The sequence below is a fragment of the Rhinoderma darwinii genome, chromosome 5 (assembly GCF_050947455.1).
Source record: "Rhinoderma darwinii isolate aRhiDar2 chromosome 5, aRhiDar2.hap1, whole genome shotgun sequence".
Taxonomy (NCBI): domain Eukaryota; kingdom Metazoa; phylum Chordata; class Amphibia; order Anura; family Rhinodermatidae; genus Rhinoderma; species Rhinoderma darwinii.
In genome coordinates, this window is record NC_134691.1 from 172,399,134 (window position 1) to 172,414,163 (window position 15,030).

Here is a 15,030-nt window from a genome sequence, read left to right on the forward strand (position 1 = left end):
AAGAAGAAATAACTCTACTTCTGCAACTGGCAGTTCTTTTTAGAGTACTATTATAGCATTGTATCTGCAGGTTTTGATTACATTTCGAGATTCATAAGCTAAAAAACATTTAGTTCGAACAGGATTATTTTCTCAATTCTCTGGTTACTCTGGATAGTGCAGATTTTTTTCAGATAAATGACCAAACGCTATCAATCATCTAGACGTAGGAACTTCCAATTATCTTTCTGTGCTATTGTGTAAGGGTAGCATCCAGCTACAGATGGCTATTAGTAGATAATAGTTCGTAGGCAGAGGAAGTCTGGTATCAAAGTAAGAATGAGGGCATATCGTGAATTAAAGAATACGTAAAGAAACCAAGCATAATGTATAGTTGTATTCAAAAACATCTAATCCAGATTACAACCATTGAGTATATATGATAAACATAAAGCTACTACTGTATATTACAGAACAAGCACAAACATGGGACATTATGCAATAAGGTTATTTCTAAAGTCAACCAATGGAAACAGCTTCAGTCATTTTTGAACACCTAAAAATCGGAGAATAATATGAAGTAAGAACATTATGTAGGAAGAGCTCCATGAAGCCAAAACTATATATTGCTGTATTTGTATGTCAGCCATGAGGTGGGGGGGGGGTGAAGGAAGGGAGATACTGTATGTCTAACATACCTAGCAAGTTGTGTCCAGTTAAACAAACATTGTGCACCATTTTAATACATTTTGTACAATTTGCGTATTTTTGTTGATAAATCATCCCCATTGTAGTCAATTAAAGCTATATTTATATTACTTTATAGCTATATTTTATTTAATTAATTCAAATATGGCAATTACTACTTTCACTTGTATTTCAAACCTACTGCCAAGGTACAATGTAATTTAGAAATAATTAAATACTACTAAAGAACAAATGAATGTACATTACTAACATGATAGAAATTACATATTTAAAATAAATGTAACCCCAAATTATGATGTCCTGAAATGTAAAAGTTAGTCCTATTTTTTAAGACAAATTAATCTGTTCAAATTAAGTGGTCACCTACATGGTGGATAATAATACAGATTATACTGTATATACAAATGTAGCCGTCTTTATCTTGACTTTTAACTAATAAAATAAAGAGTGGCTAGATCCCTTATCTTGACTTTTTCAATGACTTTTCAATGGCTTTTGTTGTGTGATATCACGCTGCAGCAAGTTATCATATTCGAGATAAAGATGACTACATCCTTACAATATATGGCCATAAACATGTAGACACTGACACTATTACACCTAAATGAGCTTGTTGGACATCCCATTCCAAAACTTTGGGCATTAATATGGTTAGGCACTGATATTAGACTATTAGGTCTGGCTCAGAATCATCATTCCAATTCATCACAAAGGTGTTCAAGGTCAGGAGTCTGTGCAGGTCACTCAAGTTCCTCCAAACAAGACTCATCAAACCATGCCTTTATTGACTTTGCTTTGTGCGTATAGGCACCATTATTCTGCCATGGGGAAATTATCCAAACTGTTAAGTTGGAAGCATACAATTGTTTAAAATGTATCTGTATGCTGTACAATCAACTTTACCTTTACGGGAAATAAGGGACCCAGCCCAAACCATGAAATATAGCTACAGACCATTATTCATACTCTACCACATTTTACAATAGATGCTATATGCATTCCAGCAAGTGCAGTAGCGTTCTCCTGCCTTCCACCAAACCTAGATTCACCCATCACAACGCCAGATAGCAAAACAGGATTTATCACTCCAGAGTGCACATTTCTGCTGCTCCAGAGTTCATTGGCAGCGTACTAAACACCACTCCATCTGACGCTTGCCATTGTGCAGCTGCTCTACCATAAAAATACATTTCGATGATGAGTGATGCAACAGAGGATAGTACATTTTCATATGCCGCACATTTCAACACTCTGCAGCCCTGTTCTGTGTTTGCTTGGTCTACCGCTGTGGCCAAGCTGTTGTTACGCCTAGACACTTCTACTTCACAATAATAGCACTTACAGTTGACTTGTAGCAAAAGTGACATCCTATGACATTTAAAGTCTTTGGGCTCTTCAGTATGACTCATAATATCACCAATGATTGTCTTTGCCGATTGCATGGCTGTGTGCTTGATTATATTTACCTGTTTGCAATGGGCGTCACTTTAACGCCTGAACTCAATAATTAGGAGTGGTGTTTACATATTTTTTTCCATTTAATGCATATATATATATATATATATATATATATATATATTCATTTTGTTTTTATTTATTTTTTCTGTGTTTCATTTAGTAATTAAAAAATACTCTTTTACAGTTTGTGCCTGGTATGAATATTGCATAAGATGGTTTATATATGTAAATATGATTAGTTTGCTAAATTATATTCATTTTATGTGTAGCTATTTAACTTTATTTATATTCCCTCTAGGAGTTGTATTAATTTTATGGATTAACTAATGCTAGACATAATCATTTCATATACGGTTCCTTAAAAATGGTAAATCACCGAGAAAAATGTGAAAATGTCAAGAAACTGCTGATCTTCCATCAACAGTGGCATTTATTTCCAGTTAAGATCCAATTTCCTATTAAGATTAGTTTGTAGTGTGAAGATTGATCTGAATGTGAAACCCTTACTGAAATTGTGACATAATTGTATCATTTATAATTTGTTTCTATTCTGACACTAATTCAAAATATGCAGGTAAACTTCCATAGTTATTATTTTATTTCAAAGTATTAACACTTCATGTTTTGATCTCTAAAAAGGTTAAACCAAAACTATAGACACTAACATTAGCAAGTTCGAAAAAAGCTAAATAATTCCAGCATACTGTACCACTGAAACTCCAGGCTGCTTAATATCCGGACCATGGTGCCATGGGTCATGGTGTCTTAGGGGGCACAATGACCCCTGTGCCATAAAAGACCACAGCAGTATTATAAATGACCCATTGTTATTGCGGGGTCATGCATTGCTGCCATAAGAACCTCTCACAGTGGTTCTTTCTAAATAATAGGACAAAAATTGTAAATAAAGTATATGGCAGATTTCTATCTAGTGCCTCCATGCAAATTTTATGTAAAATGTATTTTAAATAAATAATCATAGATACAAGGTCATTATTAAGACTCCTGGTCTCACATGCGCCTAAAAAATTCTCAGAGAAAGAATAACCAATGGGTAAAGTATGAAAAACAAAATTGTCTATTTCTAGACTGTGCTCCACATTAAACTGCTAGTACTCCAGTGAAATCAGTGTTTATTGATTTCAATCTCTTAATGTTACTCATTTAGGGATTTAAATTCAAACATCTGGGTGGTGCAAACATCTGGGTGGTGCAAACATCTGGATGACTTTCACCACCCAGATCCCTATTTTGTAGTTAATATACCTTGTGAAAAGATTGAAATCAATAAAGAAACACTAATTCTACTTTTGGAGTGCTACCACTTCAATGAATCCTACGGATCAGACAGAGCTGTCTAGGATGACTGCAGCAATACTCTTTATACATATCCTAATAGTAGTTGTGCCTCTAAGCACACCTTCAAAAAGTGAGCAGATAAGCAAAAGTCCTATATTATCAGCCAATCTTATTCAGACATACTACTCTATGAAGAGATTTGTTCCTGTTGGTTTGTGTTTCCTATTTCTCATAGCAATCAATAACCTTTTCTCTCTCGTTTTATAATACTTTAGACTCTTATTTTGTTAATTTCCTAAACTTTATATTGTGCCTGCCATAAAATGGCATGCAAAGCAAAATGAATAAAAATAATACTTCCTACGGAACTCTGAAATCCAAGAAGGCAGCAATATTCCCAGACAGCTGCTCCTTTTCCTTCAAAGACATATGATTTACTGGTATCAAACAAAACTAGACACAGTAGTCCTACAGTATGCACAAAACTGCTGACAGCTCCCCTTGGGAAAAAAATAAAATAAAAAATTATATATATAAAGAAAGGTATATGGTCAGCACAGCAGAACAAGAACCTCCAGGGCATCCGGGTGCAAGCCTCCAGGGATCTGACTTGTAAATCCCCAATGGTATTCAAATATAAAGAGAAAGAGGCAGCACGCCAAAATGTTTATATATATATATAGTTTTGCTGTGTAATAAAACAGATTTTGTGATCACAAGGAGACAAAATAAAGGGACATCATATCTTCTGTACTGCATTCCTGTATAATAGAATACTAATATTTTGGTGAATAATGGAGCATGCCCTTTAATTCCTGCTTAGGGCACAGGCATAACTTGAAGCTCTTTGGCCCAAACCAAAAATGTGTAACAGTTTCTTCAACATCATTTCTAGTATTGGTGTGACAAGTGACAGAGGGCCCCCCTCAGCTTCAAGGCCCAGAGGCAACCACAACCTCTGCACCCCCTATTAGGATCCCTGTATGCACTTTGTTTGGAGCCTCTGTGAGACACCGTGTTCTCATCTAAAAAAAAAAAAATCAGAGACGCACATAGGTACAGTATTGGCTCATTGTAGTCTACTTACTGTACAAAGGGAATCTGATAATCAAATGTGTAGTGCTTTATTTTATCAACTTGTTCAGAACTTTGTTATTGTTAGACTTTACTAGGGTGCCAATCAGATGCCCAACTTTAGAGACATGTCCCTTTAAAACTACTACTAATATGTGCAAGCATGTGTATACATAAAAATTGTAGTTATATTATTTTTTTTCATTAAATGTTTTAATACATAAAATGATGCATTGCTACCTAATGATGCATTGTATTGTTAGTCTATTTTTAGAATATTTCATTTTTTTTCTAAATCTTGCTGATAGACCGTTATTGTCTGCTTATTGTCATAAGCTAGTAGAAACCACCATCTATCTCTTTTCTTTTTGTCTCATTCTCTATCCAGTCACTAGGGTCTGAGCTCCTTATTGAATCCAGTCATGCCTGTCTGGAATGTGTTCAGATTTGTAATATCCTATATGTGCACAACAGCCTGCCGCCAATGAAATCACCTGATAGCTCAGAGCAACATTATTGCAGTTGATGACGCTACAGCTGTTGTGTAATTCAATCTTCTGTCCTCTTGTGTCACTGGGTATTTGAGGACAGGGCTAGATGTGACAGGGGCAGAGTCATGGTATGTGAAGGGGATCAAAAGCAATAAAGAAGTATCAGACAGGGATAGATTGCAGAAATCTAAAAGCACAAAATAGGCATTTAAAGCCTCTATTAAACTTCTACTTAGGTATAAACAGAGGAGTATTCAATATGAAACACAGGATAAGTCAGCAAGTATTTAAATACGTATATTGAATAATAATAATTAATGCTAATACAAATTTTTGTTATTATTATTATTATCATCATAATTAGTGCAATCCAAAAGTGACTGATAAATACTGGGCATCAAAAAGTTGTCTCCAGCTTTTGCTAGCACAAATCAGATACTTTTCAAAACTGGCCGTGTTCTGGAGGGGTTAAAAACAGGAGTCTGTACATTAAATAGGGCATGTTTAATAATAGTATTTTCTTAGTAAGTACAGCTAGGGTTCTGACAGCTCACAGGAGAACCGACTTCATGCCAAACAGAATGTTATTAGACTTTTCCTGTAATTGTATTTCACTTCTCAATATTGATATAGTAACAGTGTATTCTATCATGCTTCTCCTTGTCCATAGTAATTTATAAGCTTATTATGATTTTGGAAAGTAGCCGTTCTGAGCACTGGGTGGAATGTACAAAAACTATGCAGATGTTTCAGAATAGATAGATGATAGATAGATAGATAGATAGATAGATAGATAGATAGATAGATAGATAGATAGATAGATAGATAGATAGATAGATAGATAGATAGATAGATAGATAGATAGATAGATAGATAAAAAATATATGTTTATAATGAGAACCATTTTATGACAATACATTTAATGATCATCCTTCATAGGGGCACTTTTTTTAGGCACGGCCAGGCTTTAGACCAGAACCTGTCTAAAGGGTAATTTAAAAAAGATGTAAGTATTCTTTCTCTAGCAGAGGCTTCCAAATAATGTAGGCACATACATATTAATAAAGGAAGTTATACACATGTGACAAGGTCTCTTAACTAAAGAGCCCAATTATTAAGTCTTGATTCCAGAAGTATGTGAGGTTTATGTATGCTTGACATAATAGTCTTTGATACAAACTAAAGAGAGAAACGTCAGCTATTCTGAATCATAGGCTTGTAGTATGTATCAATACGCTATTTTAGAATCAATTGGTGGCATTGCACTTGTCAATTGAGATAGGGATTCGTCTTTAGAGATTGAGTGAGCAGTTAATTAGCAGACTACAGTCTGCATCAAGAATGACTCACAGGAGGAATAAGAATAGGTCACACGAATGACCTAGTAGTAGAAAGGCAAGCATATACCTTCTGGCTAATACCCATTGGAGTAGCAGACGCTCTGTAGTGCTATAATTGTGATAGAAAGTAAATGAATAGAGATTTCCCATCCTGTTAAGAGAATGCAATGCTTGAACTGTCAGGATGTTCCATTAGTGAGATGATAAAAACATTTTTATAATCTTTAACTTTCTCGTTTCCAGAACTGTTGTTATCCCTAAAGTAAGCTTCAATACACATTTAACTGGAGGGAAAATTGGTATACCAATTTTCTAAATGTAGCATATCTAGCACTGTGAGACACATTTACAAAATCTGCACCGGGTTATCTTTGCTATGGAAATTCTCACTTATTTCCATTGTATGCTTTGGTTATCATGCATGATAATTTAAGAAAACATCTCTATTGCTTTATTATCTTGAATTTATTGTCATTTATTTTACATATTGCTGAATTAAGTCAAAAACAGAGGACAAAAAATGGTATAATGGTTGATAATATCAAGACTACAAGTAAAGCTGTCTAGGTTTTTTAGAACCAGTTGTGCATGGAATAGTAGATAGTCAATGTAAGAATGGGACCCCATCTAGTGCCACAGATTTCTATACTACTACCACTATTAATACTTAATTCTATAACCAATACTACATATATACATAAAATAACCTTAATGATGCATCTACATATAGCCCTACTATCCACCCCATTCCTCTTCAACACCTCCCACCCCTTGCCTCAAAGTAACCACGTTTTAACATAGTATCAAGTCAAGTTAACACAGAGGGTTCAATAGCCTTATTGGTGTATTCAGACATTGTAATTGAGGCATGGTTAAAATCACATAGAAAAAAATGCACAGAATCACTGTAAAATGCATTTGGCTTTTGGATACATACTTTTGATGCAGTATTAGCGACATCTCAATCGCTACTATATGTTTGAATATACCTTTAAGCCCTTATGCACACAACAGGGTTTCCCGGCCGTGTGACGGACGTTCAAAAAACGGCCATCACATGGCTGCAGTAGGAACAACAGATCCCTAATGGGGCTATTCACACTACCAATATTTTGATGGCCTGGGAAACCCGGCCATCAAAAAATGGGGCATGCCCTATTTTCGGCCGTTCTCCTGGCTGCCCGGCTCCCATAGAAGTCTATGGGGCCGGGTAATACACGGCCATCACTTGAATGTGCTCCAAGTGACGGCACTGTCTCTCGTCGCTTGCGCTCTCTCCTACTCCTCCCCAAAGTGCGAAGTGCATGTGAGGAGGAGGAGGAGGGTATTGATTTTGCTCCCTGTAGGAGCAGAATCCCCAATCCCCGGCCACAGCTTCGGCAACGCTGTGGCCGGGGATTGGGGATTCTGCTCCATCAGAAGTCCCTGAAATCACTGTGTCCATATATGGATACAGTGAAGTCAGGGACTTCTGAAGCTGAATCCCCGGTGATGTGGCTGGGGATTCCGCTCCAGGAGAAGTCCCTGGCTTCACTGTTCATATATGGACACAGTGACGTCAGCGACTTCTGAAGCGGAATCCGCGGTGATGTAGGCGGTGTCTCCGCTCCAGGAGAAGTCCCTGACTTCACTGTCCATATATGGACATGGAATTCAGGGACTTCTCCTGGAATGATGGCGCTATCTACAGACAGGTAGGGGGGTGCCATCTATGGGGCGGGGGTTGCTGTGTAGAACTACCTGCAGGGGGCTGTGTGGCATTACCTATGGGGGGTGTGGCATTAGCTACAGGGGGCTGTGTGCTATTACCTACAGGGGGCTGTGTGCCACTACCTACAGGGGGCTGTGTGCCACTACCTACAGGGGGCTGTTTGCCACTACCTACAGGGGGCTGTGTGCCACTACCTACAGGGGGCTGTGTGGCACTACCTACAGTGGGCTGTGTGGCACAACCTAGAGGGGGCTGTGTGGCATAACAGGGGGCTGTGTGGCATTACCTACTGGGGGCTGTCTGGCACTACCTACAGGGGGCTGTGTGGCACTACCTACAGGGGGCTGTGTGGCACTAACTACAGAGGGAAGTGTGTGGCAAAAATGTACAAATGAAATTCATCCGATTTTAAAATGAACAGGGAAAAAAACGGATGCAAAACTGGTCAAAATCGGCCCGGAACAGATGCAAAATGGATGCAAACCGGCCTGGAAAAACGGCCCAAAATGGCCGATTTTATTGGCCGACAGTCGGACCCTGTCGTGTGAATAAGGCCTATGGGGGCTGAAGTGACATTCAGTTGCTCATTGAAGTACAGAATTTAAAAGGTGTTATTATTGTTTTAAATTCTTTTATGCAATATATATAGCAAAAAACAAAAAAAAAGACTTTGGCAGAATTTGCACAGGTAAAAAAGATGTAGCTAAAATTGCACCAAATTTGTGATATTTGCCTTCTCACGTAAAGAAAACTGCCAAGAATAGAGTATGTGGTCAAGGTGTAAATGTACACTTTATTAAAAGCAAAGGGTAAAATAGGCCAAATAAGTGGCGAAATTGTGCGGCTGCTGTTAGTAGACGTAAAACAAAACAAAAAAACAGAGAATTCCAAAAGCTTCAGATTTATTAAGAGGTGTGTATCTTTTAATAAATTAGGTACAATTGTCATGAACTACCTCTCCAAAGGTGCCAAACATGCCATTATTGTTCTGTATAGCACAGGAGCAGCCACACAGGCTATATGAGCACATGAACATACAGTGTATAAATACAGTTTTGTAATGGAATGAATGGTAAAGACTTAAACTGTTTACTTTTAAAGGTTACCAAGTGGAAACAGTCAGGAATGGAATAAGACAGTAAGACTGTACAACAAAAAATTGTGTTTATGTGCATTTTTCTACACATGTACATGAGTTAATAATATATATATATTTTTTTTTTCTTAAACACAGAAATTGGATTATGAAAGTAAGAGGTTGTATACCTTAAAAGTGGAAGTTGAGAACACACACATAGATCCCCATTTTCACTATCTTGGTCCTTTCAAAGATACTGCAACTATAAAAATCTCAGTAGAAGATGCAGATGAGTCTCCTATATTTGGCCGACCTAGCTACATGTTTAAAGTACATGAGGATATCGAACTTGGGACTATAATTGGGACAGTAATGGCCAGAGATCCAGACACTATTTCCAGTCCTATAAGGTAATTTTCATTTTCATTTCCTTCAAGTAAGTTACAAGGAATGGCATTTTCCTCAGATACTTCTATGTTATTTCTTACAGTACATCTGAAGGATTTTGGAGCAGACCTCTTCAGCAATTTAATAAATAATATTGTTTTGAAAATAATGAAGAAATATGGATTTAAAAGATTCTCGATAGGTTGTGCTCTTTATACAGTGCAATAATTATGAGAGCCCTATTGCAGTATCATATTATCTCATATTTCAAGAATAAAGGAATTCAGTAATCACCATAAATACCCTGTGTATTTATACTGATGACTCTCCGGTGGGGACGTTACTAAACTAACATATTAGTTATGTATTATGCACAATTCCTTGTCATTCTGTCATTACATGAAATTAATCAAAAAAACTATAGACCATTTTACAACCACCCATAGCCTCTATTCTATAGATAGACTCTGAGTTATTGATGGGAACCGCAGACATTTTTAGAATATGTTCTAACATTTCTGATTTCTGTTGAAGAAATTTCTGCAACAAATCTGCCATGTGTGATCTGCCATCTGCCTATATCTTCCATGGTCTATGTTGGGATCACTTATGCTTGAAGCAAGAGCAATTTACTTAATGATATCATATATTAAGATAGCATACCTTGTAACTTTGTAATACTGTAGCGAAGGCACCTTAAAATGTAATGTTAAGCGATGTTGCAAAATATTATAAAAAGTGTTGACATGTTATTACTGCAATAACTCCAAGCTAGAACATACAATAGTTTGCCACTAGGTAAAGCGTTTGATTTTTATGCTGATCTGTTTCGCACAGCCAACTATTTACATGCAACGAAAACAACTAAATACTGCAACAGGAAAATAAATCTAATTTATATCAAAAGTCCATTTTTAATAGATACATTCTGCTGTAGTCAAATCTGTTATGTGGTTCTGTTTAGATATGAATATATATATGGAATACTAGAAGTAGCAGAATTTTTAAAAATGAAAATTAGGATTCAGCTAGCCATATTTATGAATATTTAAATAGCAATTATAGTAATAGTAAAATATATTTTTTAAACATGTTTTCCTACTAGGTTCTCTCTGGATCGACACACTGACCTTGACAGAATTTTTAATATACACTCAGGAAATGGATCAATTTATACAGCAAAACCTTTGGACCGTGAAATATCCCAGTGGCATAATCTAAGCATCATAGCTACGGAAATTAGTAAGCTATTTCATAATCATACTTGTTTACTGTGTATTCTTCATTGCGCTATCATCAATTGCTCTAATCGCCAAAATCCTATTCTGTGACCGTAATATCTTTTAAAAATGATGTGCTTCAAAGGAACAACTTATTTATACATTCAGCCGGAGTGTGTACAGAAACTCCGAATTTCCCTCAGGTCACACTTTGATTCTCTCTGATTGTCAGTGGTATACTTTCCATTCAAAGGCTTTTATTTTTACTCAATCTCTAAATGGTGTACATGTAACCTTTGAGACAACGACCTATATGGTCTATTTTATTTTAATATGACTTCACCGTAATGCAAATTATTTAAAGGTTCCACTGTAATAATTGCGGTGCATGTCAGAGAAGAAGCATCACTGGTACTTTGTTACTATGAAAGATTGATCTCATGATACAACCACCTTCACAAAATCATTTCTTAAATGGAGAATTAGTTAAAAATAAAAGAAGAGGCGGCTATGAGAGAGGATGATTTTTGTTTTCTAATGTAAGTGCAATGATGTGTTTTTATTCATCAAGTGAGCATTTGCACTAAACAGCTATTTTTGCTATATGCTTATTATTTTTTAATTGAAAGTTTTCTGGAAATATGAAAACACAATCTAGTGCAATTCTGTTTGTTTGTATTAAAGATGATTACAGGAAAAAAAAAAAAAAAAGGAAAATTATTCTATACTTTATGAAAATTAAGTTAAATTCCTGACCATCCTAGCTAATATATTCTTATATAATGATATACACTATTTTTAATCCTTTCTAGAATATATAAGTTAGTACTCATGCCTTGTGCACAAAACTGCAGGGGCGGACAAGGTATTTGTGCAACCTGTGCAGCTGCACAGGGGCCCAGTAGGTAAGGTGCCCACTGTCACCAGGGGCCCAGTAGGTAAGGGGCCCACTGTCACCTTATAGTTTGCATGTAAATGCCTGAGATGGTGAATTCTATGGCTAACAATTACTGATAGACTGTTGGAGAGACGTAAGGGGGTGATTTATAATGAGAAATTGTAGAGCAAGGGGCCCATATACTTTTCCTGCACAGGGGTCCTCTGCTGTCTGTGTCCGCCACTGCAAAACGACATGGTGGGGCATGGACTGCCCAAAGGTCCGCCCTAGGCAATAGACTTTTTTATGCACCATATTCTCCACTGGAAGCAATACTTCCGTAATAAGGTGTGCGTTGAATCATGCTGCAAAATTTTGTGAGTCTATGAGAAAAAAAACTGTGACTGTCTTGAAGCATGGGTCTATAGGTTTTTATGGGCACTGTTTTCAGGATTCATGTCAGATGAGACCGCAAACTTCTATGAGTAATAAGCACCTCGGTCACCACCTATCTTCACATGATTTCACAAAAACACAGTCCTGCATATTGAAAATGTCACTCTCCTGAATCTGTAACAAATTTATGAAAGTTTTTCTGGACTCTTCATAAACTTGATGAAACGTGAACTAGAGTAAGGCCTATGTGACAAGTTTAGCCTATTTATTTTTACATAAGTAAAAAAATGAAAAAATTAACAGGTAAAATATAACACCAACATAGTGCTTACTATATTTGTATACAGTGTTGATTTTGCACATGAAAATATTAGTGTTGATGACATCTCTAGAGTACTGTTCTGCGGTGCTCTGGATGTGATGCTCCAAAGATAAGCAGAAAATGGGATTACTGTCTCTTACTAATAATGATTTCCTTTAAGCAGCAGGCATCACATTTCTTTTTATCTATTGTGAATTATTTCTATAAAGTAATAAATCATTTACCAGCATAACAAATATTACTAGGAGCCAATTTAATGAGTGGAATACATCAGTCATACCTGAAATAAAATACTTAGTTTTATGAAATGTTTCACCATAAAGCTAAATTCTTTTGTGGACAGCTGATGTCTTACCAATCATGAAATGCACACTATTAACCCTTTCAGGACTAAGCCATTTTTTTTATTTTTGTGTTTCCCCGCCTTCTAAGAGCCATAACTCTTTTATTTTTCCATCGATAGAGCGGTCTTACACTTATCTTTTGCAGGAGGAGTTGTAGTTTCTATTGGTAGCATTTAAAGTACCATATAATGTACTGGGAAACTTAAAAAAAAATATTTGCAGGAAATTGAAAAGAACTGTGATTCCTCCATTGTTTTTGGGATTTTGTTTTTCCGGCTTTCACCGTGCGGTTAAAAATGACAACTTAACTTTATTCTGTGGCTCAATACGATTACTGTGACATCAAATTTCTATATAGTTTTTTTTAATATTCTACTACTTTAAAAAAAAAAAATATTTTTTACGACGTTTACTGTGTGTGTTAAATAACACTATATTGTAATAGTTCAGACTTTTACAGACACAGCGATACCAATTTTGTTTACTTTTTTATTTTTTACATTACATTAGAGGAAAAATGTCAAAAGGCATTTTTTTGGAACTCTTTTAACTACTAAATACTTAAGTTCACTTTTTATTACACATTCTATTAGTCCCCCTAGGGGATATGAACCTGTGATCGTTAGACTGTTATACTAATGTATTGCAGTGTATAGAAATTTTGACAGGCTTCTGTAAATGCCTCTTTTCAACGCCGACACTGACACTCGCAGTGTATGGAGCGCACTCAGGGCGTAAGCGCGCTCCATACTTCTCTCCCCGCATCAGGACGTAATAGCACGTCCTTTTGCACAAAGGGGTCAATCCTCTGCCTTTATTCATATCCTAGATTTCAGCCTATTGTTCTTGAAATGTAGACCCTACATCTAGAAGAGGAGTTTGCAATAGTGAGCTCTGTCATGCCACTTTCAGACAACAGTTTTTTGGTCACTATTTTGTGTCAGTATTTGCAAGCCAAAACAAGGAGTGGGTCCAACAAACAGAAATATATGCACATCTGTTTCTGTTTCATTCCTGGCTTTGACTTCTGAAGAAAAATAACGACCAAAATATTGCCATGCAAAAAGAAGCTTTAGGGTATGTTCACACGATAGCAGGCATTTACGGCTGAAATGACAGACTGTTTTCAGAAGAAAACAGCTGCGTCGTTTCAGCCGTAAATGCTCCTCCTCGTAATATGTTCTGTGAAGAACAGCTCAAATTACGTTGCAAAGAAGTGCCCTGCACTTCTTTGCCGAGGCAGTCAATTTACGTGTCGTCGTTTGACAGCTGTCAAACGACGACGCGTAAATTACAGGTCGTCTGCACAGTACGTCGGCAAACCCATTCAAATGAATGGGCAGATGTTTGCCGACGTATTGTAGCCCTATTTTCAGGCGCAAAACGAGGCATAATACGCCTCGTTTATGCCTGAAAATAGGTTGTGTGAACCCAGCCTTAAAGAGATTCGCTGGGATATAATGTTAAAAATGTTGCTCTTTTATTTTTTTAAAATATGATCTTTCTCCCACAACATTGTCCGTATATCCCCCCCTCCATCACAGTTCGTGCAATGTAAGGGACAAACATAAATTGTGCAAAGAGACTTTCTCTGCTGCAGTCATGTTACATGAAAGTTGTCTTTGACTGGAAACGATGCCTATCATTTAATTGTATTTACCATAAATAGGTCCACAATTCTTTATAGGTATCAGGGACAAATCCCCTGTTTCCCTTGACACAATCATAGAGGTACACAAAAAAAATCTGGCTGCCTGCTATCACCACTAGGGGGGTTCATAGGGATTTATACAGCTCTCATTGACCTCTATAATAAATCCATATACAGTGAGTACTCTGTATTGGTGGCTGAAAGAAATTTATCATTTAGCTCTACTTCTCTTGAAGATCTCCAAGTGTTTTTCCAATTATTAGGAAAACCCCTCTAAGTGCTCCCTTGCATCAGCTGGGAAAGCCTCAGCTGTAGTGGTGAAAGCTTCGACTGCATCAGGGACACCGACACATTGCATAGACTGTGAGAGGGGAGCCATGCACTGACGTGCTTCACTGCAAAGTTTACATGCAGCAGTGCTCAGTTCAGTGGACAAGAATATAAGAGCTAAAAAAATGAATGTAATATATATATATATGTGTGTGTGTGTGTGTGTGTGTGTGTGTGCGTGTGTGTGTGTGTGTGTGTGTGAGTGTGTGTGTGTGTGTGAAATCCCCTTTAAAAACACAGAACATGTTTTGCTTCTCATCAGTCTGTAACCAGTGGTAGTTACATAGTTATTACAACAATGATAATCTCCTCTGATAGAGGCACGTGTTTTAGGTGTACAAAGGGGAAAAGCGTATTTCGAAGCA

The 15,030-nt window shown here is 36.8% G+C and overlaps 1 protein-coding gene across 1 annotated transcript in view; it reads left to right on the plus strand.

Annotated features, from left to right (window-relative positions):
- LOC142651721 (cadherin-10-like) overlaps positions 1-15,030 on the plus strand; it is a 427,614-nt gene that overhangs the window by 359,454 nt on the left and 53,130 nt on the right. The window contains exons 7-8 of the mRNA XM_075826750.1: positions 9,295-9,548; positions 10,631-10,767. Coding sequence (XP_075682865.1) covers positions 9,295-9,548; positions 10,631-10,767 — 391 coding nt within the window. The remainder of the gene's footprint in view (positions 1-9,294; positions 9,549-10,630; positions 10,768-15,030) is intronic.